Consider the following 22,131-nt stretch of genomic DNA (forward strand, 5'->3'; position numbering starts at 1 on the left):
GGAAATTATTGCAGAAAATGAAGCATTAATCTGGACTAAAAACAAAATAGATTGCAACCACAGGAGGCTACTCAGGTTTTACAGGGTGAGTCATGGTAAAAATAGGGTACTATTAATTTTTCCCTATTTATTAAACTGTATTTCCATGTGATGTTACATATTTTGGTTACATTGTAATAAAATGGCATTTGACCCTTTTTATCACTTGTAACTAGTGTTATAATTTAATTTTTTAACAAAATAATCTATATTAACAGTAGCCTGTTACATTCTCCATATATGTTGTTGTGATTTAACGGATCTGAGTTAAATGTAATGAGTTAAATCAACTATCTTGCAGTTCGATCTAATAACATCTAAAGGATTACACCTTTTGTGCTTTTATTTTGAAGGCCACGTACAATGTCCGATTTTATTGCGGCTAAAAGTGACGCATTTTACAAAACTTCACGATCATTCCTCTGCGTGAGTGCGTGAGTCGTGCGCGGTGGACGTGCTTATTCGCTACTGGTTGGTCCAATCAGATGTCCCGTTGATTCAGCCAATCAGCACCAGGACCTTTAAACAGCCGCTTGTGTGTCTTGAAAATATTTTGCCCTGAGAGAAGCACCATTATCCCTTACATATATTAACATGAACTGTTATAAAACACAGCAATTACAGTGACATAGGCTGTTTGGTGTATTCTCTGCAAAGAGGGCGCTTTGTTCTTTGTGAGGAAAATTTCAGGACAAAATATTCTCACCACTTGGCATGTGGCCTGTATTTTTAGAGCTGATGTTATGTAACTCTGGAGAGAGGAACCTGTCATCTCTAATATTGTTAGCACCTCTGGCAGATCCACGTAAGGACTGAACTACAACTAATGACATTTACATAAATAACTTTTATTATTAACTGTTTATCTCCACAGTTTAATGTTTTTTTTAAGTCCCTCATAGTCTTCACTTATTTCTTCTTTATATATATATATATATATATATATATATATATATATATATATATATATATATATATATATATATATATATATATAATTTTGAGCTGACCTTCCCTCATAGATGTTTATGTACAGATTATGTGAATGATATTACAGGTATTTAAGGTAAACAATGTCACAGAAGTGTGTCAAACACACCCCCTTACAATTTTTACATCAATTTCACCTTTTTAAACTGTAAAAACAGCATTACAAAATTGTCTACATTGTTGGTTCATTTATTAAAAATTAGGTTCAGAGATATTGGTCACTTTTGATCCTGTAATGTGAAGCTCCCAGTCAGACAGCTGCTGCAGAAAACCTGTGTTTGGCCTCATGTTAGGTTTACATTTGAGCACGTACCTCCAGGCATCCTGAAAAGAAGGCACACCCATAGTGTTATGTATTATAAATGTTATATTATTTCTCATGGTAGCCTGCTTTATTTCTATTATCAATATTAAATTTATGCCTGTGTGTTAAACGAGTAGTTTAACGATAGGGGAAATACACTTATTCCCTTTGCTGCCGGGACTTAGATGATAAGATTTATATTGCAGTCTGACATTAAAATATTATCAATTTTGTGAACTAACTCTTGGCAAATATGCAAATAAGTATATTTCCCAAGATGTCCAACTAATCCTGTGAGCATGCGATGGATTACTGAACAGGCCTATCAGTCACAGGGGCCCAAATTGTCAGGGCTTTCCTGGACTTCACCTGCAAAATGGCACTAAAATTAACATGTCCCGGCCAGGAAAAGATTCAGAATGACCCCAAAAAAACACAAAAGACCACAAAGAGGTAATTACAAAACAACCACATGGAGACACAAATCCACAAACACACACATACACACACACACTGACTACAAAGAGAATAAAAACGACAAAAGAAAGGCACAGCCACCATTTGTGTGTCATGCTCTTTGTAAGAGAGGTGGTGGGGCCTATAACGTATCTTTCATTGCTTTCTTTTGACTAGTGGAATCAAGCAGTGTAAACCGCGGCTCTGAAAACACGGCCCATTCACATATTTTCCTTTTACACAATCAGTGAGTGGACACCAACAAAAATCCATCCTTCGAGCCGGAATTGAACCAGCGACCTAAGGATTACTGCTACTATCAACCTACAGTCCTCCGCTCTACTAGCTGAGCTATCGAAGGGATGAAGTGATGCCTTCGTTCTGCCACTACATAGATGCTGAAATGAAGGTGATTTTGTAAAGATTACACATCACAAAGAGTCACGTGTCTTAGATTACATATGCTCCTTTAACACTGGCACATTCATGACAAAATTGTGAGGCAACTGCTTAAAATTACTCCAGACTTCAGACAATTTCATAGCTTTTCTGCACAAGCAACATATCTGTATTTACTGAATGGTGCTACTTAAAAAAATATGAAAAAAAGATATTTGTGTCAGAACAACACCACTCAGTAAACAGGATTATGTGTTTTATAAACATTCTTTTGACGAAATCAAGCAATATAACCGACAGCTTTGAAAACAAGGTCCATTCACATCAGTTTTCTTTTTTTTGAGCTGGAGTTGAACCAGCAACCTAAGGATAACTGCAACTTATCAATCTGCAGTTCTCCCCTCTGCTAAATGAGCTAACAAAAGGAACAAGCTGATCGAAATTGTTCAGCATCTTCATGAATACTGAAACTGACGCTTAGCCAAAGCTGATTTTGAAAAGACTGAACATTATAACATACATGAGAAAATCTACAAATCACCTCCTTAAACTAAAATCATCAGAGAAAAACTACACTCAATATAACAGCGGAGCTGGAGCGAGGACTCGGTAAGCTTTGCTTAGCACGTAGACTGGAAGAAGTAGAAACCGTAAATGCTCTTTTTTACAGTTTTGTTCATGCTGTTGAATGTCCAGGGCTTTGAAAACTTCTTTTTCTTATTCTGATGTGGAACAAAAACATAAAAGTTTTAAGACACTCTCAGCAGAGTGTAACTGCTAACTTATTACTTGTTATCATCTTGAGATTACATTGTAACTATACTACAACATTTTGCACAGCACTGCTGCATTCTGCGCACACTGACACCAAAACGAATGAACCCCACTTGCCTTTAGTGTGTATTTAAGGTGGTGCATAAGAAAGGCAATGACGACAGCACTGCAGCGGCTTCTGCCCTGCCTGGAGACGATCAGGACACGAGAGCCCATGTTGATGTGTGTACCTGAAAACAAGAAGATGGATGGCTATTTCAGTTACCAAAAAACTCAATCCATTCAACATAAGCGATATTTATGGTGAATTAGACACACACACACAATAAAAAGGCGATCATATCTACTGCATGTAACTCCTTTCATCATAAAATAATAATTTAAAAAAACTTGTTAATGAAACCCTCTAAATGACCTCTGACTGTAGAGTTTATGAATTCAAATTGTAGCGACAAAATGCACTTTATAGTCAGTTCTTTAAATTCAGCTTAAACCTACAGAGACCTGTGATTTTTAAAAAATAAAACAAGAAAGGATTTTTTTATTTGCATTTTTCACCCATATATTTTAGTTGTTTTTAAGTTTTGTGGTCCTGTGTTAAAAATCTGCTCAGCTCTAATTTTGAATTAAAATACCCAAATCAGTGCAACATCTACTTTCTTTTTTTGTTGCCTTTACAAATTCCCAGATTCCAGTGTTAAATTTTTACAAACAAATTCAGATTGACATTTAACATATTCAGATTATAAATCTTTAAAATCAGCACCTGATGGCACAAATATCTGCGTCTTTTCCTTTTTTCTGATAATTTTATCTTAATAATCTATCTTGTTTCACAGCTGTGACACCAATTGTACAAGAAAGTAATATCTCCATATTTAAATTCACACAACAAGTCTGAATTTTATGAATGATATGCAGTTAATATCACACAGTTTGAGCTTGGAAATACATGTGCAGTCGGTCGTTAATCTGAACTGCGATGCACTACAGCATTTTAAATTTAGATTAGTAATCTTCATCATTGCAGGCTACAGTGAGTGCAACCTTGATGCCAACAATTCATGTGCTTCCTGTTTCTATATATGAGACTACCAATATTTGTAAGAACTTAAAACAGCTTATTAAATAAGGTACAACTTACCAATAAAACTACAAATCCTCTCAAAACTTGAATATAAATCAGACGCCACTGAGTCGGCCGCAGGGATGTGCAGGACGCTCTGGTTCCCCTGAATGGATTTAGGTCTAAAAGAATCACAATAAGAACAAACTCAATACACAACATTCAGAGCTTTCTCTAAAAAATGTTGCTAAAATTAAAAGCAGAGTGCTATAAAACCAGACATCATAAAACTTTAAATAGAAAAACAATGAAACAGTGTTAAATTTAGTAATATTTTGCAAAGCACCGAACCAAACAAAATGGTTAATTTTAAAGTAAGAATATGCTGAATTAATGATATTTCTGTGCAGAATTTACAGATTACAGTAGTTTTTTTTAAAACTTTACAGTGGATTTAAAGTATCTGAGTGTTACATTTGAACATTTCTTAAACTTGAACTCTTTAAACTCTTTAAAAAAAACATTTAAAAATGGTATAAATGTTAGGACATTGACAAAAGAGTTATTTTACATGCTATTTACCAGCTATTTGAAGTTGAAAGACAAATAATTATGATTTTCTAATATGTTGATTTTAAATTATTAATTTAATTGGAGGGTTTTTACACATAATGTAATTTGTGATGGTATTGCATACATTTTATTAACTGGCAGTGTAAATTTAACAGTTTAAAAATGCTGCTATTCCAACAGTTTTAAACTGTTAAATTTACGTGTTGTTTTGTAAAGTTGTTTACATCTTCACTGTATTTTTTACAGAATTATTCTGGCAACCACAGCTGCCATTTTTTTTCCATATAAGCAACAGATTTATTGATTTATTATTTTTTTTACAGTGCATGACATTTTAAACATGCAGGCCTGTCTTACTCCAGAGTGTCCCTCTGTGAGATGCTGATGACAGCGCTGATTTTCAGGTCTTTGGGGACGCTGGAGTCCATGCTTTGTTTCTGGTCACCCATGTACAGCAGTCCTGCTATGATCTCCACTGGATAACTCTTCAGGTTTTCCAGCTCCTGTGACAGTCCACAAATATATTAAATTGTATTTACAAGCACCAATTTGAGCCATCGGGTGTATCGGGTGTCTTACCGTGATGGTATAGATGATTTTCTCAGTCCTTAAAAAAGGGTACAGACCTGAGAACCTCTGAAAGCCTCCTCTCACCACGTGGACTGGAGAGAGGCTCACTTTAGCTAAAGCCCGAGCACATTCAGCTGCTCTGCCTGCAATCACAGCCAGAAGCCAACTGATAAACATCAATTAATACCTGTGTGGCTAAAATCAATAAGGGGAGCATTTCGTTAACCCGTTCAGAACCCAATTATAGTCCAAATAGCAAAAGATTAAAAAAAATTGTAATGGTGGATTTCTAACCATAAATTATTTTCATTTTTTTATTAGGATACTTCATGATGTTTTTTGTCCATTTCAATAGATAAAAAATCTCAACATAGAAATCACCTAACTAACAATGGTCTTCACATACCTTTTTTTTATTATTATTTATTTGTCATAGCTCAAATCAATGACTAAATTTATTAAAACACATTGCCTAACAGCATGTTAAAAACCTCCCGAGATGCATGCTCTATGAACATAATCAAAGAGATTCATCATAAGCCGAGTGAATCATAAGAAAACAGTATTTCCAGTAATTTTCTACTGACACTTAGATTCGCTGGACAGATCTTTTTTGAAAAAAAATCCTGAGCAATAGCTATACATCCTTAATTTTTTTTTTTAATCCATCAGTAATACAACATCTCATCTGAAGGGAACTACTAGCTCCCCCTGTCTCAGAAAAGGAGCACGACCCATGAAACCAATTACCTTGTTCCAGTAAATTGCTTGTGTTGTTGTCATAAACCACCACATGCTGCATACTGTCAACCTCCACAGCCTCTGGCAGGAGGAATGTGCCCTCTGAATCCTGGAAAGAATCAACCAGAAAGTTTTGATATTTGATTAAACAAACTAAACCCAGAGAATAAAGGAACCAAGAAACTGAGTTGCATTGCAAGGCATGTCTTTCAATTTGCCTTCCTGCAAGACGAGTACTTTTACTTTTGGTACGCTCAGTTCATTTTCCTGACACACACAGGCATGAATCGCAAAAATGTGGACAAAATGACATCCGTACCACTTTGACATTTTTGGCTGTTATGATGTGACTCGTTGTGTAATCCTGAGTTTCACGAGCATCTAGAAAAGAGACAAACAATATAAAAATATATAAGGAAGTTACAACTACAGTTAAATTTAATTAAAACAGATCATTCAAGAAAATCCATCCCGTATCTTACCAACCAAACAGAGGTAGTTGATCTCTGCCAGCCTCGACACTCGGCAGCACTGGTTGAGCAGATTGTAGAGCTCAAGTGGCTCAAATATAATTATTTCAGCCATTGAAGGGAAAAAAGTGGCCAGAAACAAATATCAAGAGTAGATGAACATGATAAATAGATTGACCTTTTAGGAAGAACATAGCATCTTACAAATAAGCACCTGGTCTAACTTTCTAAGATGCCTTCAAGGAGCATAGTTGCTGTTTGTTTAGGTTTTGTTGCTAAGCGACTCAGCGCTTTCCCTCATTGGTGGTTGGTGATGATGTAGAGTCTTAAAGTCACAAGAATCAATTTCTTGACCATGTAAATGACTTGCTGTTTATCCACACATGAAGATGAAAAAGTTTTAGTTATATTTGATTTATCATTGATTAACTGTTTCATTTCTGCAGTCATGTTGAGTCTGACTGGCAGTTTCCTCTTATTTATAACAAACAGCTTTTTGAGGTTTTCACACACAACAATTAGGCAACTGAACTGACTAATCAATCCACAATTTTGATAAACGTCAAGTCATTTTTCATGCATAAATATTTTTTAAAAAATTCCAACCCTCAAATGTGACAATGTAGTGCCTTTCAGTTTAATATTTTGGGGTTATCTGAGCCATGGGTGAAGCTGTAGCTCCTCCAGGGTAAGACGCTGCTTGGGGTCTTCCTTCAAACACATTTGCAAGAAATCTTGGCAATCTGGAGAAAAAGCAGATGAGAGGTGAAGGCGATGCATGGGAATGTGACTAAAATGAACAGATTTGACTCTGTTGGTGTGTGTGTGTGTGTGTATTTCTTACGCTCAGACAGCTTATTGCTGATTGTCTGCTGCTTTTCAAGAAACTTTGTGGTCTCAAAAGCAGTACACCGATGAAGCGTCTCATACAGCACAGCTCCGAGCTGCCACACCGTGGTGGGGCCGGCCCTGTAGGTAAAGCGTCTGTGCCACTCTGGAGGGGTGTAGGAAGAGGTGCCTAGATTACAGACATAATAATAAGATGGTGAGCATGAGGAGCTGCAGCTTTGCTTTAATGTAAAAATCCCATATGGGTAAGTTAGTGAAGAGCAGCAGTAGAAGCTTGATTCTTACCATAAAAGATGTGATAAGAAGACCTTTTCTTAACGAAGCAGCTCAGTCCAAAGTCAATGATGCGCACACGTGGGACATCCGAGCCGGTCTCGATGAGGATGTTTTCAGACTTGATGTCCCGGTGGAAGATGTGCTGACCCTCAAGATCGAGTGCTGCATCAACGAGCTGCTTAAGGATTATCTGAGAGACACAAAGAAAGAGATGAGGTATCAGAGTGGAGGTTCAACTTTTTTTAACTTCAAAATACAAAGATTGTAAAACTATTCTCAAGCCAATACGTGCTAAAATGCTCAAAAATGCTGATGATTTGTCATTAAGTTGCTGTAAAAGGCTTAAACACAAATATATTCACACGGACCCTCCAGTAGCTTACCCTGGCCTCTTCTTCTTGGAGAGAGCCGCCATTTAACTCAATATATTCGGTGAGGTCATTGGAGGGAACTGGTCTCTCCAGTACTAGGATTAGCTCCTGGCCCAGATCATACCAGTCTAGTAGGGACACAGGTGCTGACGTCCCCACTGACCCACTTGATCCGGCTGCCAGTTTTAACATTATGGCGACCTCCACCGATATCTCCTTTCCATTCTTATCCTGAAACATCACAAAGAAAGAGAGATTGAGCGAGAGAGCCATCATTCATTCACTGTATACTGGTCAGTAATAGAGTGCAGCGTTAAAAACAGCAGATTTAAGGTGATGCTCGCTCACCACATGTTTACAAAAGACCTTGTCCTTTGGGATGTGTTTGACGGCCACCTATGAGAAAAAAAACAGAACTTCTGTTAGCACTTCCTGCCCATACTGTGTGTGTATATGTGTCTGAATGAGAATGTTAGTAGCACTTACTGGTAAATTATCTTCTTTCCGGTAGCCGGCAAACACTGATCCACAGCCTCCTTCACCCAGCTGGTGCTCTTGCTGATATTTGGCCTCATATGCTGTTTGGGCATCTACCAACAGATCTTCTGTTTTTAGCTCTCTGGCTTCATCTTTTACTTCTTCTGGCATCAGGATTGTCTTATTACATGTGGGTCCCTCTCCATCAGCGGCAGCCTTCCTCTTACGCCTTCTCTTGCTCACATCCTCCACAGATGTGTTGCAGTTTTCTGGAGATGAGGAATAAACACGGGAGAACATCTGCTTGTTGACAATCACTAACGTGGACAAACAGTTCTCCAAACTAAATGACAAAACAGGTCATCATTCTTCCAGTTAATTATAAAGTACAAGTAAGTAAGTACGAGAAAGTACAAATTGGGTAATTCCATTTTCTGCTTATTTATATTTCTATCGCACTACAATTCAAAGGGATTATTATATATTTATTTGATACCCTTAGTTACTTAACAGATTAAGATTAAAATGCAAAATAAACACTGTAATGTAATTATCATGATAAACAATAATACATTTTAAATGCAGGACTTTTACTTGTGACAGAGTATTTCTACACTCTGGTATTTTTACCTCAAAGGTTTCCACTACTGTCTAAACTTTGTGTTCAGTAAAACGATGGTGATGAGCTTCACATGAAAAGCCTACCTTTGCCAGTGTCCGGTGAGGAGGAAGCCGACTCCCGGTCATATTTGAGAAGGTCAAGTCTTCTCTTAACCTTTTTCTTCAGTGGTCCCTCTCCATCTTCTCTGACCTTCCTTTTGAGTTTTTTAACTCCGACCCTCTCACTTGAGGTGTTTTCACTTTCAGAGACCCTAATATGTTTTCTGAGGGTCGCCTTTTCAGGATTGGCCTTCCTTTTCATCCCCCTAGTCAGGCCATCCTTTGCCGTCTCTCTTTTCTCCTCTGACATGCTCCCATTTCGCTCTATAAACGAGGAAAAGCACAGTTGAACAATTTATTCAGAATTAACTATCTGTATGACAGTTTTTTCATCATCTCACAGTGAGGGAAACAGAACAGCAGGAATCAGAGATCTATTTTGAGGTACTTTCTCTGAATTGCTCTAATAATCTAATAAGTCTACTTTATATGAATAAGTCAGATCATTTGAAGAATACTTAACCCACAAAATGACCTTTGTGAGTCAGTAAGTCATGCTGTGTTATCTTGAATTCATGAAGAAAACGATAATTAAAAGATAATTAACTATTCACATAATCATAACATTGGACTAACATATCAGCTTATACACTACAAATATCCAAGTCCTATGGTCTGTTTGCCATTATATTTGCCGAGGACATTCATTTCCCAGTGGTTAATCTTCTTTTCTTATTACACCATGGCCTCCTCTGGAGCCACTTATACTTCACAAGTTAAACTCCACCACCGGTAAGGCTGAAAGATAACCAGGTTTAAACAACACTAATGCACCGATATTGTGGGGTGATGAGCACTGATGCAGACAGCATTAAAGCTTCTGGTCTGTTTATGAATGTATCAGTTATTGTTTCAATAAAAACATTATGCTAACTGAACATACAAAGTGGACATCCAGTCACACACACACTTTTGTCCTGCTTCTACACTGGCTTTTGAGAACAACATGTACTCAGTCCCGGCAGAGTCTGAATGAATGACTGTGTTCTCCGTCCTGCCCAGAGTCGCAAATCATGCTGGTTGTCTGGGAGGAAAACAAAGCTTGAGACCCAAGATGAAGGCAGAGAAGGAGGCTCCTGCAAAACCTCAAATTATTTCCCAGATTTTATTGCTCGTGTGTCTCGGTTCCTTCAATTCAGGTATGTTGCATTTTCTACTTTATAATTTGCTTTGAAATTTGCTGATATAAACAGTTCACATAGGTTTTCCTAATGATCTAATGTTTTACTTGCATGTTGATGCATGGTGTTTGACAGATTTTGCAAAGATAAAGTTTAACAGCTGATTCATAAAATGCAGCTTTTGTTTGTTTGTGTGTTGGGGTCAGTATGGGGATCAAATAATTACAAATTGAAGTTTTGAATTTCTAATGCAGTGTTGTTCGATCTAGAGTGTCCTCCCAGTAGATTATGGAATAAACACTCATATTTTTAGTGTAATTTACTTTTACTGTGCTTTCACAATACTAGCTTGGGTCTGGAAGAAAATGCAAAGTCAGTGAGGATCACTTGTTGTGATAGACACACAAATTACGTATAAAGAGTGAGAACGCCTGCAAATGGTGGGCTGGAGGAGTGCTGTTGGATCAAACCAACGTCAAAATAATAATGTGACTTTTCAGACCTTACTTAACTACGCAAAGTACTTTATGTACCCGATGTACATAAGTTTACGTTTTGCCAGCATGTTATTTTAATACATTAATTGACCACCAGTGAACAGTGTTAAGGAGGTTACCTTTTACATGTAAGAGGTTACAAACTATAGTTAAACATGTGAGAAGTAATATAACCAATTACATAACTTAATCAAAGTAATGTAACTTACTGTATTTGATGACTTTTCCAACAAATACTTTAAATTGGGCAATAAAGATTAAAAGGAGAAAGATAGACCAAAAGAAGCCATTCCTGCACAGCAAAGAAGCTGCAAAGCAATAGAATTAATATTATATTTTAAATATAAACTTATTTATGTTTGAAAATAAAATTTAAAAATATTCAAATAAATCATATAAAACAACCATAAACACAAATAAACTATGTTGTATATATATATATATATATATATATAACACTTTGTATACTACTTCCTTTCATTTGTAATTTGATTACATGTAAACTAGTAATGCGTTTTTAAGGGGTCTTGTCCATTTCTCTGTGAGACTGTGCTGTAATATTGCAGCATCAAAGACATCACAAAGATGGTATTTGTTGTTCTGGTATTTGATTGCTTTAGACTGTGTGGGTGCTTTTACAGTCTTGTGCCCACTCTTTGTAAGTAATACTGTAATTGTACCCAGAGGCTGACTCAGAACCAGTGTTTTCAGATGTTCAGTTATTTTCAGCTGTGGCTGTGTCTCATCACTGTCCTGCTATTGTTGTGGCTAGCAGCAGAGTCACTGAGCTGCTCTGTTTCTGCAACGCTAGCATGGCATCTGGACTGCTCCCAGCGTTCTTTTCATGAACTGCCAAGAAGGAAATTTGAACAAACAATCCCCACTTTTGTTGGCTCATGCTGGCCCATCCCGAGGACTGACAGCTGTTCCCATGGTAATGCGTATCTTCCATGCAAACTGGTTCCAGTATACATCAGAGATGGGGCGGGATGCCCACACTAGCCTTCAGCTAACTACTGTAATCAGTCACTGTAGATGAAAAAACAATAAAACTGACATGTAGAGTGAGTAATGATGACTGTTTACGTCACGCCTGCGTATAACAACTGTTGATTGTTCATAAAGCCAAAGAAGAGTGGCATTCCTCAAAATAACATTCAAATGGGATGATTCCACTGTACACAATTTACTTATGTCCAATGCCGCCATTCATTGTCAATGCAGGAAGTGGTGTGTCCTCTATGTACCAAGGCAGAATGTGGAGATCGGAAGTAGGGATGCACGATATTGGATTTTTTGCTGATATCTGATTTGCTAATATGAAATCGACTAATTTGGACGATAATCCCAATCTAATTTTGGTGATCATCAATTCTAACCTGCGGTGTAGTTAATATTATATGATGCATACTCTTATCATGATGGTCCACAAGCATTTGGAGACATAAAATACAATGTTCTTCAATGTATGTAATATTCAATTATTGTGCAAAATAAGAAAAATACTGAAACTTAGGATTGATGTTTTGTACATGCACACTTAAATTATTGAAAATATATATATCAGTGTGTGATATAGGCAGAAGTCAGCATGTTGGCTGATACAGATGTTTCAATTTAAGGCAAATATATGCCGATATTATCATGCCTCGTCAGTTGGATGGGTGTGTGGCTTGTCTGATTTTTAACGCAGTAAACAAAGAATTGAGAATGAATGTTTGTTTTTTGTTCTTTTAATTGTTGTTTTTTATTTTAAAAAAATACACAGGTTTGCAGAATTGTCCAATTTAATATTGTGTCTGGGGTTGTATTAGAACTTTGAGTCAAGCTGAAATAAAGATGACTGTTCCTGCAGATTTACGATACTCAGTATGACAGTTAAAGACACGACTGTGTCAAACTGCTGTATAAATAGCCCCTAACATTTTTTTTTATGTCAAACACCTGGTGATTTTTTTTTCTGTATTAATTTACAGTGGTTGAATTCATGTTGCTTTCACAATTGTGCATAGTTACATCTTGTTGTTTTATGGCAGATTGCAGTCATTACTATTGAGGCTGCATACTGCCACAGCCTACTTTACCAGAGGCATAGTTATGTCCAAGTTGCGTTCTACCACTTCATGAAAAAATATAAAAATACTCTGCTACTTTCATGTTTTTATTGGCATGGACAAATGCCCAGGTTCTACGTATTGTGGACGGTCTCACTATGGTATCAAGTGCTATGTTCTGGGTGGACATAAAAAAGAAACATCTAGGGCAGAAAACTCTTCTGTGTCTTTCTGCAGGTGGGGTCCTGGCAGTGAACATGACCATCCCCAACACTCTAATAAGAGGCACAGTAGGGGGAGAGGCCCTGCTGTCAGTTCGCTACAACAGCTTCAGCCCCGACCTGCCGGTCATCAAGTGGCAGCTCAAAAGGGAAAAGTCTGTCACTGTCGTCCAGTCGATTGGAACTGACATCATTGGGACTCTGAGGCCTGAATATCGTGACCGCATCCTGGTATTTGAGAATGGGACTCTGCTTCTCCACAACCTCAGAATGCCTGATGATGGAACGTATGATGTGGAAATCTCCATCACAGATGACACCTTTACAGGAGAGGGCAGCATCACACTCACTGTGGATGGTATGAGGATGAGTTTTACTGTACAATTATAAGATTAAAAATCTGTCTCCCACAATTTTTCAAAAAAAAAAAGAAGCAAAACAGTGTATTGAAAAGAAAACCCTCTCAATCATTACGTATGAAGTGTGAGGCAGTGTATTTATCTGCAGAGACTGTCTTCTGCCTCTATTTTCTAATTTTCCTCTTACTGCATTCAGAACGTTTCTTTAGCAATAAGTTAGTGAGCAGGTGCAAGACCATGAGCAGCACGCATGCAAGAGGAAGTTATGAAAAACTGCAGACTCAATGCCGGAAAAAAGGCAAATATTGCGAAGGAGAGTGAATCTGGGTTGGCCTTTCACTTTTACCACTGATGCTGTTTATAAACAATATCCGCTAGATTCTGCACAATATACCTTTAGTGTGATACTAAAGTCACACCTATTCCTCTAAACCAGTGTCATAGAAAACATATGACTGTCTTTGACTTAGAATCAAGTCCAATTCAAGTCCCAAGTCCTTAAAACACTGACTCTTGAATAATGGGCTGTTAAAATAACAAAAAGTCAAAAAGTAGACCTGGAGGAATTTATGAGGTCATCATGCTGCTCTATGAGCTGCAGATTACTCCTCATGCTTACAGAAAAAAATGAAAAACGCTCTGGGTCCATAGAATCCCATGATATAAGATATATGATATTTGTTAGTTGAAGCCCTGTCTCCTCAAAGTGAGACCCCAGATTACCGCGATGGATAATAATAGAGAGGTATGTATGCTACTGCCTCATCATTTCACCTTTGGTTAAGTGGGAATACAGATGGACAGAGGAGAAAGCTGCCTACCTTGCTCCATCAAGAGTGAATCAGTAATTTAGTCACTTTTGGCTCAGAGTGGCACAGCAAACAGACATTTAAAAAAAAATACTGAAATGAAAAACTTTATCCAAACTTTGAGAGACAGCCAGGCAGCTTGACAGATTTAAAGACAACACACATCCACACAGGTGTTTTCACTTTGGCTGATTAGGCTTCTGCTCAGGTTGTAGGTGGGCGGAGTTACGTTGGATACAACATGAGGTCATTGACCTCCATGTGTCAATCGCTGCATGCTGGCATACTGCACTAGGTGTAGCTATTGCATATGAGGCGGTAGTTATGATGATGAATGTCTATCAGCTGACAAACAAAGCACAGCAGGTGGTAGAGATGCTGCTGCAAACTTTAGTCTAATCTTTAGTTGTATCTCTCGTGTTCTGGGTCACTCTTCTATATATGGGGAACATTTATTTGTTGTCAGCAATTGTGGTAGTGGTTGTTGTGCTCTAAACACCCCATGTATTTAGACCTCCTGTGCCTTATGTTCACATCTAATCTGTTCAACAGGGACACATTTAAATGGGAAATACCTCATGATATGCTGCAGCCGATTGGTGCATGTAATACTGAAAGAATGGCATCAACCCTGCCCACATAGAGGCCTGTGTGAAGGTCACCTGTATCCCGAAAAAGAGTAGGAGGGAGCAACAACGTTCCACAGGAGCCAAACTTTGTCAGGGAGAATATTTTCTTCCAACGCTACTGCTGAGAATGTAATCTCATGCCAAGTGATGTCCTAGATTTCATGGCTTTTAAGACCCATCTACTATACATCGATGTCAATGTTCCATCAGTCAAATGTCTTGAATTTTCCAAAACATGATTGACATTGTAGTGTTTAAAATAAAAAATACACAAATACAATTATACTGTTTATTAAAACAGTATACTTTTCTTAAATTCCCCAAATTTCCCATTTGTTTCAGGCTTGGAATCTAAATGTCAAGTCTTGAAATTTATTTTTGACTTGTAAAACAACGACTTGGTTCTTTTTCTGCGATATTTGCCACAGTCTTTATGTAGACCTCTGTCTGATTCTCATCAGGTTGTCTAGTTTGTTTCGCTGCCTCAGAGTGGCCAAAACACAAACTATTGTGATACTACAAGATTAAATATTTTAAATAGTTAAGGGTACAAACAGATGAGCCTGGAGAACCACAATGGAAAATTAGAAGACAATAATTTAATCAGAATTAAGACCTTAATAAAAGAATGATTTTAGGCATGTGCATCTACATGTCTTTTCTGCAATTGCTCTATTTTTTGCAATGTTGTATTTTTTTGCTCCAGGTTCACCACATATACTGCATTAAAGATGGAGAATAGTATGTTTAATGGTCTTTTTTTTCTAAATTTTAAAAACGATTGTATGTACTGTCACCTATATCTAGAGTCTATATCCAGGCCCTATATCCACATGGAGAGTTCATCAGTACTGGAGCTCAGTGAAAACGTCATCCTCAACTGCTCCCATGACAACGGAACCAGGACTACATACAGGTGGTTCAAAGGTGGAAAGCCACTCACCAATATGACGAGGTTCATGTTGTCACCTGACCAGAAGCTGCTGACCATCACACGGGTGCTGATGGCAGATGATGATACCTACAGCTGCACAGTGGAGAATCCTGTGGGCAACATGACAAGCATGCCGATCAGACTGACTGTCTACAGTAAGTGATACTGACTGAGTTAACAACTGCAACACCAACAACAGTTTACCCTTTGTAACCTGGGGCAACATCACTTTCTTGTTCTGCTTTCCATTGCCTTTAACAAGTGTTAGACCTTTGAACCCTGAAAAAATTGGTTTGATTTCTTTACAAAAACATGAGGGGAAAGGCAGTTTGCAACTTGGTGAGAAATGTTTCACAGATTGCAAGAAATTAATGGTTTTAGGAAATTATTTTTAAAAAGCTAGGGAAAAAATATCTACAGAAAAAAAGCTTGGGAAAACAATGTGTTTAATTATCATAATTACAGATACAAATTATCTTAAAATTATCATATTTTTAAAGCATATTTCCAGGTACATTTTCTTGTTTGTTTTTAAACTTTCTTTCTTAAAAAAATCCACCAACTTATTTTCATGTAATTTTCTTGTACTTTTTACTAAAATCTTGCCAATTTTTTGGGTCATTACTTCTTTGTTGCTCATTGCCTTCTTCCCATGTTTTTGAAAGAAAGCCAGGTTGCTCAGGTTGCAAAGGATTAAACACATCATGTTTGACATAGTGACATATGCAGCAGGTTAGAGTGAGAGTTTATCCACAAATCAAAAATTCATATTTTTGTTCTTATTTTTAGTGCAATTTTTCAATCTCAGTTGTTCTGTTGTGAGAAATGTTGGAGATATTGGCTGTAGAGAGCTATGTCTCTTTTCAGAAATCATGGCCTGGTTACTCAAAATAATCCACAGAACATGTTGTGAGCAGTTTCATAAATAAACTATTTTCTTTCCACTGTATTACACCCACCAATCATATCACCGTGCAAAAGGAAATGTGCATCTATTCATAAATAAGAGACCCATGCTTGTGACAGCCTGATATTATAAGATCAGATGGCAATGTATATTGTTCCTGTGTTGTTCTGGTAATGTTAATGTTGATTCATTATTATTGTGCATATCCTACCAGGAAGAAGTTCCCTCTACATCATCCTGTCCACTGGAGGCATCTTCCTCCTCATCACCTTGGTAACAGTATGTGCCTGCTGGACACCTTCCAAAAAGTGAGAAGTGTAGATCCTGAATGCAAATAAACAAACACTGTAACATAATGTTAATGCATCATATTTATCTATCTATATCTTTTTTAGGTCAAGACATCCCGCTAGAAAGCCTCTCTCCAGGTTTTATGATCAATCTGATCACCCACCAGTCAATCACACAGGTATAGTTTTGTTACACTGAATTAATGTTCCACTGACAGTACAAAAAGTGAGAATTTAGGCGAATGACAATCCAATTTTGTGTTTCACCACAGATGGTGTGCTTCCAAAATTTACAGAGCACAATGGAGTAAATGCTGTAACTTCACTTTACATCCTCCAGCAAAAGGTATCTCTCTCATTACCACTATGATCTTATTACACTCTGTGATTAAGGTAAAAATCTGAAGCAATGCTAATGTCCTCTAGAGGCTTAAACATGGTTATTTATAGTGGGGCTAAAAATTTAAAGTTTGTTCTGAGAGTGGACAGTAAAAAAAATAAAGTGTAATTTAAAGGTCAAGTGTGTAGGGTTTAGTGGCTTCTTGTGGTGAGGTTGGAGACTGCAACTGACCGCCATGAAAAACCATGAATGCAAATGACTTTTTATAGAGCCAGCGTTTGGCTTGTTCTTTCTGGGCTACTGTGGAACAACATGGTAAACTTTGTGGAAAAGGACCCACGCTATATTTAGATATAAACTGCTCATTCTAAGTTCATTGAAAACATAAATTTTTAGTTTTGGGTAATTATAAACTAATAAAAACATAGTAATGAGTACTATATTCCCTTTATGCCAATATATTAAACTTAACCGTAAATTGTAAAAAAAAAAAAAAAAAAAAAGACATCGATCCCTACGTGCAACTTTACGCTAGGAAAAACTATCATTAGTGCCTGAGACCAGCAAGTTTGTCCTGTTTGTTGTGCAAAGCTAAGTGAAATTGAGAATGAGATTTTTTTCTTGTTTTGCTGCCCTGTCTATAAGACCAAAAGGGATGTACTTCTTAAAAAGTAACATCCATTGAAGTTGATTTCTTTGGCTGGATGACTTGAGTGGTGCTTCAGGAAGGAAACCTTTAGCAGGTTTTTTTGGTCAAACTTGGAAGAGCAATTCTGTAAAAGAAATATTTGATGCCAGCAATCACATTTTTGTGTTTTGTTAACCCATGAGGGTTAGACACTTCAAGAACAAATACAATCAAATAAAATCAAAAATAGCTGCATGTCCACACACAATAAACAACAAGCAGTTCCTGAAAACTTGATCATCTGTCACTTCTACTGCAGAAGTCAGTAACTTAACAGTGCAACTCCTCTACTCACTTAACAGCTGCTAGTTAATGATGTCTCAAATCTATCAAAGTAAACTAACAGTCACTGCAGTGCTTTAAACCAATTGGCTTTCACTGACGCCAGTGAGCGCTCTTATCAGGGAGCCTATATGCCTGTTCTACTGTGTAAATTCTATTTTACTACATGACTTTTATTTGACAGGGTAAATGTTAGCAGAGAAATGATTTGAGCTGAAGCCATCTTGTTTTGCAGGATCCCTCCATGGATGACTCATCCAGCAACAGTATTGGATCTCCCACTGAACTTGACAACCCACCGAGCTACAACAGCTCCCCCAAGTACACTGGTTGTCTGACCCATTCTAATGGGTCCCCTGCCCGCTCCTCCTACAGGTATACCTGAGGGCTGATCGATTCAAACTCTCCACGTCGCAGCAGGTGTGAGTTCAGAGTGTCATTCTGACTCTGGAAAGCAACTTTCTTCACATCCACACGGAGTTCCTTGAAAGAATTCAAAACCGTTTTCTGGGGTTTTACAGTAATGTCATCACTGCCTATTGATATAATTTCTTTTATTGAAGTAAACTGGAAATTGAACACAAGTTGTGTTGGATGTTAACAACACAGCCTGTAGAGGAATATGAAGGCAGTGAGACATCAGGCAGGTTTTGGGATCCACCACTAACCACCACTGTTGTTGGTTACTGGAATTACAAATTACAAACCTTAGGAATTGGCATGGCGTCTACATGAAGCTGAGGCAGGTTCTATGAGACGCAAGAATCAAACTGTCTTGCGATAAAGATACTTAAGTTACGTTTTATTGTCACTTCAAATTCACCACCACACTAGATGGGATTTGTTGTTTATTTTGAAATAACTTAAAACTAAAGTTAAACCAGAAAAAAATCACCTTCAGACATGCTACTCTATTTCTCATTTACAGTATTGTGTGTGATCTTTTCTGTAGTGTTGAAATGAAATACAGCAGTTTGTACATTACTATTTCAGTTATACTACATGATTTAAGAGCATTTTAATTGAGAAGACAGGTGAAGCCATTTTGGTGAAAAAGCTATGGTATTTAAATTTTATACAAACTTTAATAAAAATCAATTTCTTGTGTATTTCCACTGCGCTCCTTGAGTCTTTATGTGTTTTATTCTTTATGCTGTGCATCTTGACTTATACTGATGGAAAAGGTTTTATTTCTCACAATTAAAAACAATCTGAATGCCAATGCTTACTTGTCAACGACTCAATTAACAAGAGAACTAAACTTAAAGTTGGTCACAAATGAGCATGCTTTTATTATACCTAACATTAGACCAGAGGAGACAAGTAGACAGGGCCAGTGGACGAATTGGCAGCAGTCAGCTTGTGTGTGAGGTGTGCCTGAGCTCTGGCGATGGTGTGTGGTTTTATACTTTTATGAGAAAGAAACTCTTAGTTGCTGACCTCAAAATTTCTTAGTGATTTTTTTTTCTTTTTCTTTTTTTTTCTTGAAAGACATTATCAATCCCCTCATCCCCTGGGCTCCGCAGTAAATACTACCACAAAAGACCAAGACTACTTTTTGACAAAACCATTCAAAAGGTAAAATATACCAATGAACCTCATTGTGAGAGCTGTAGGTTGCAATGCATCAGTTTCAGAATCAATGAAAAACCTATAAAAAAGAGTCCCTTCAATGGCTCAGTTGGTAGAGCAGATGACTGTAGGTTGAATATAGCAGTTATCCTTAGGTCACTGGTTCAACTCTGGCTCAAAGGACAGAATTTTCATTGGTGGCAAAGGACAGCTCATTCAAAAAGTGAAACATGTCAATTGGCCTCGTTGTCAGAACTGTTGTTTACATTGCTTCATTGGTCTGACACAATGACCCATGTAAAACCAGCCGTTTGGTTATCAAGAAAACAATTGTTAGCATGTGCGTTTTAATGTTGTATATAAAGTTTGGTGAAGCATCAGTTTTAGTATCCATGCAATTGCTGAAAACAAGAAGAATGCACATCCCTTTTCAAAGATCAGTTGTGAGAGCGGAGGACTGTAGGCTGAAAACAGTAGTTATCCTTAGGTCGCTGGTTCAACTCCGGCTCGAAGGATGGACTTTTCCATGGTCCGTGATGATAAAGCATTCAGAAGGTAAGATATATCAGTGGGGGTCGTTGTCAGAGTTGTAGGTTTCATTGCTTGTTTGGTGCGACACATTGACCCTTGTTGACGGCAACGTCTCTGTGGTCGAGTGCAGTTCTAAAATTTTAAGTGGATGCTTTGTACATTTCCAGAATAAACTTTGGTGAAGCATCAGTTTCAGCATCCATACACAAGCTATACAAAGGAGACTAAAGCATCCCTTCAATAGCTCAGTTGGTAGAGCGGAGGACTGTAGGTTGAAAATAGCAGTTATCCTTAGGTCACTGGTTCAACTCCGGCTCGAAGGATGGACTTTTCCATGGTCCGTAATGATAAACCATTTAGAAGGTAAAATGTGTCAGTGGGCCTCGTTGTCAGAATTGTAGGTTTCATTGCTTTATTTGGTGCGACACACTGACCCTTGTTGACGGCAACGTCTTTGTGGTCGGGTGCAGTTCTACAATTTTAAGAGGATGCTTTGTACATTTCCAGAATAAACTTTGGTGAAGCATGAGTTTCAGCATCCATACACAAGCTATACAAAGGAGACTAAAGCATCCCTTCGATAGCTCAGCTGGTAGAGCGGAGGACTGTAGGTTGAAAATAGCAGTTATCCTTAGGTCGCTGGTTCAACTCCGGCTCGAAGGATGGACTTTTCATTGGTCCGTGACAATAAAGCATTCAGAAGGTAAGATATATCAGTGGGGGTCGTTGTCAGAGTTGTAGATTTCATTGCTTGATTTGGTGCGACACACTGACCCTTGTTGACGGCAACGTCGTTGTGGTCGAGTGCAGTTCTACAACTTTAAGCAGATGCTTTGTACATTTCCAGAATAAACTTTGGTGACGCATCAGTTTCAGCATCCATACACAAGCTGTACAAAGGAAACTAAAACATCCCTTCGATAGCTCAGCTGGTAGAGCGGAGGACTGTAGGTTGAAAATAGCAGTTATCCTTAGGTCGCTGGTTCAACTCCAGCTCGAAGGATGGACTTTTCCATGGTCTGTAATGACAAACCATTCAGAAGGTAAGATATATCAGTGGGGGTCGTTGTCAGAGTTGTAGATTTCATTGCTTGATTTGGTGCGACACACTGACCCTTGTTGACGGCAACATCTTTATGGTCGAGTGCAGTTCTACAGTTTTAAGAGGATGCTTTGTAAACTTCCAGAATAAACTTTGGTGAAGCATGAGTTTCAGCATCCATACACAAGCTATACAAAGGAAACTAAAACATCCCTTCGATAGCTCAGCTGGTAGAGCGGAGGACTGTAGGTTGAAAATAGCTGTTATCCTTAGGTCGCTGGTTCAACTCCGGCTCGAAGGATGGACTTTTCCATGGTCTGTAATGGCAAACCATTCAGAAGGTAAGATATATCAGTGGGGGTCGTTGTCAGAGTTGTAGATTTCATTGCTTGATTTGGTGCGACACACTGACCCTTGTTGACGGCAACGTCTTTGTGGTCGAGTGCAGTTCTACAGTTTTAAGAGGATGCTTTGTAAACCTTCAGAATAAACTTTGGTGAAGCATGAGTTTCAGCATCCATACACAAGCTATACAAAGGAAACTAAAACATCCCTTCGATAGCTCAGTTGGTAGAGCGGAGGACTGTAGGTTGAAAATAGCAGTTATCCTTAAGTCGCTGGTTCAACTCCGGCTCGAAGGATGGACTTTTCCATGGTCTGTAATGACAAACCATTCAGAAGGTAAGATATATCAGTGGGGGTTGTCAGAGTTGTAGATTTCATTCCTTGATTTGGTGCGACACACTGACCCTTGTTGACGGCAACGTCTTTGTGGTCAAG

General features: G+C 37.9%; 3 protein-coding genes and 5 non-coding genes across 11 annotated transcripts in view; 5 read left to right on the forward strand and 3 right to left on the reverse strand.

Annotated features, from left to right (window-relative positions):
- Positions 1-1,204: 1,204 nt before the first annotated feature.
- Positions 1,205-6,534, reverse strand: styxl1 (serine/threonine/tyrosine interacting-like 1). Its single transcript, XM_042499880.2, has 8 exons — positions 6,395-6,534; positions 6,232-6,293; positions 5,922-6,021; positions 5,181-5,314; positions 4,959-5,104; positions 4,107-4,210; positions 3,080-3,192; positions 1,205-1,353 (listed from the first exon to the last, which is right to left on the reverse strand). The coding sequence occupies exons 1-8, from the start codon at positions 6,495-6,497 to the stop codon at positions 1,222-1,224; spliced, it is 894 nt and encodes a 297-aa protein (XP_042355814.2). The 5' UTR covers positions 6,498-6,534; the 3' UTR covers positions 1,205-1,221.
- On the reverse strand, positions 2,062-2,150 carry trnay-gua (transfer RNA tyrosine (anticodon GUA)). The gene is given in 2 exon segments: positions 2,062-2,097; positions 2,114-2,150. It is a non-coding gene; the product is annotated as a tRNA-Tyr (tRNA).
- Positions 6,535-6,989: 455 nt separating the features above from the next.
- Positions 6,990-22,131, reverse strand: part of LOC121952732 (serine/threonine-protein kinase pim-1-like) — a 29,129-nt gene continuing 13,987 nt past the window's right edge. The window contains exons 2-10 of one of the 2 annotated variants that reach the window (XM_088088128.1): positions 16,818-16,930; positions 15,709-15,809; positions 9,061-9,339; positions 8,365-8,624; positions 8,227-8,274; positions 7,891-8,109; positions 7,517-7,697; positions 7,227-7,400; positions 6,990-7,125 (exon numbers count right to left, since the gene is read on the reverse strand). In XM_088088128.1, coding sequence (XP_087944254.1) covers positions 7,034-7,125; positions 7,227-7,400; positions 7,517-7,697; positions 7,891-8,109; positions 8,227-8,274; positions 8,365-8,624; positions 9,061-9,325 — 1,239 coding nt within the window. In that variant the 5' untranslated portion in view covers positions 9,326-9,339; positions 15,709-15,809; positions 16,818-16,930 and the 3' untranslated portion in view covers positions 6,990-7,033. Of the gene's footprint in view, positions 7,126-7,226; positions 7,401-7,516; positions 7,698-7,890; positions 8,110-8,226; positions 8,275-8,364; positions 8,625-9,060; positions 9,340-14,148; positions 14,917-15,708; positions 15,810-16,817; positions 16,931-22,131 lie in introns of those variants that run through there. The other variant, XM_088088127.1, reaches the window with a different exon arrangement.
- hepacamb (hepatic and glial cell adhesion molecule b) lies at positions 10,060-19,863 on the forward strand. 3 transcript variants are annotated; one of them, XM_042498680.2, is made up of 7 exons: positions 10,060-10,214; positions 12,985-13,326; positions 15,573-15,854; positions 16,821-16,914; positions 17,002-17,075; positions 17,169-17,242; positions 18,442-19,863. In XM_042498680.2, the coding sequence occupies exons 1-7, from the start codon at positions 10,130-10,132 to the stop codon at positions 18,589-18,591; spliced, it is 1,101 nt and encodes a 366-aa protein (XP_042354614.2). In that variant the 5' UTR covers positions 10,060-10,129; the 3' UTR covers positions 18,592-19,863. The 3 variants fall into 3 exon arrangements, with proteins under 3 accessions (XP_042354614.2, XP_087944256.1, XP_087944255.1); XM_088088129.1 differs by lacking the exon at positions 10,060-10,214 and having other exon boundaries at positions 12,640-13,326; XM_088088130.1 differs by lacking the exons at positions 10,060-10,214; positions 17,169-17,242 and having other exon boundaries at positions 12,639-13,326; positions 18,442-18,599.
- trnay-gua (transfer RNA tyrosine (anticodon GUA)) lies at positions 20,884-20,972 on the forward strand. The gene is given in 2 exon segments: positions 20,884-20,920; positions 20,937-20,972. It is a non-coding gene; the product is annotated as a tRNA-Tyr (tRNA).
- On the forward strand, positions 21,224-21,312 carry trnay-gua (transfer RNA tyrosine (anticodon GUA)). Its single transcript is given in 2 exon segments — positions 21,224-21,260; positions 21,277-21,312. It is a non-coding gene; the product is annotated as a tRNA-Tyr (tRNA).
- Positions 21,564-21,652, forward strand: trnay-gua (transfer RNA tyrosine (anticodon GUA)). Its single transcript is given in 2 exon segments — positions 21,564-21,600; positions 21,617-21,652. It is a non-coding gene; the product is annotated as a tRNA-Tyr (tRNA).
- Positions 21,904-21,992, forward strand: trnay-gua (transfer RNA tyrosine (anticodon GUA)). Its single transcript is given in 2 exon segments — positions 21,904-21,940; positions 21,957-21,992. It is a non-coding gene; the product is annotated as a tRNA-Tyr (tRNA).

Source organism: Plectropomus leopardus, chromosome 15 (assembly GCF_026936395.1).
Source record: "Plectropomus leopardus strain MGB_pleo_1.0 chromosome 15, ASM2693639v1, whole genome shotgun sequence".
Taxonomy (NCBI): domain Eukaryota; kingdom Metazoa; phylum Chordata; class Actinopteri; order Perciformes; family Serranidae; genus Plectropomus; species Plectropomus leopardus.

Excerpts from the sequence above, each read along its gene's own strand:
- styxl1 (XM_042499880.2), bottom strand. The coding sequence starts at position 6,497 with ATGGCTGAAATAATTATATTTGAGCCACTTGAGCTCTACAATCTGCTC. Across the intron at positions 6,022-6,231 it reads CAGCCAAAAATGTCAAAGTG|GATTCAGAGGGCACATTCCT; the intron begins GTACGGATGTCA and ends GATTCTTTCCAG. Across the intron at positions 3,193-4,106 it reads GAGGATTTGTAGTTTTATTG|GTACACACATCAACATGGGC; the intron begins GTAAGTTGTACC and ends TCTTGTTTTCAG.
- hepacamb (XM_088088129.1), top strand. The coding sequence starts at position 12,849 with ATGTTTTTATTGGCATGGACAAATGCCCAGGTTCTACGTATTGTGGAC. Across the intron at positions 13,327-15,572 it reads CATCACACTCACTGTGGATG|AGTCTATATCCAGGCCCTAT; the intron begins GTATGAGGATGA and ends ACCTATATCTAG. Across the intron at positions 17,243-18,441 it reads TTTACATCCTCCAGCAAAAG|GATCCCTCCATGGATGACTC; the intron begins GTATCTCTCTCA and ends CTTGTTTTGCAG.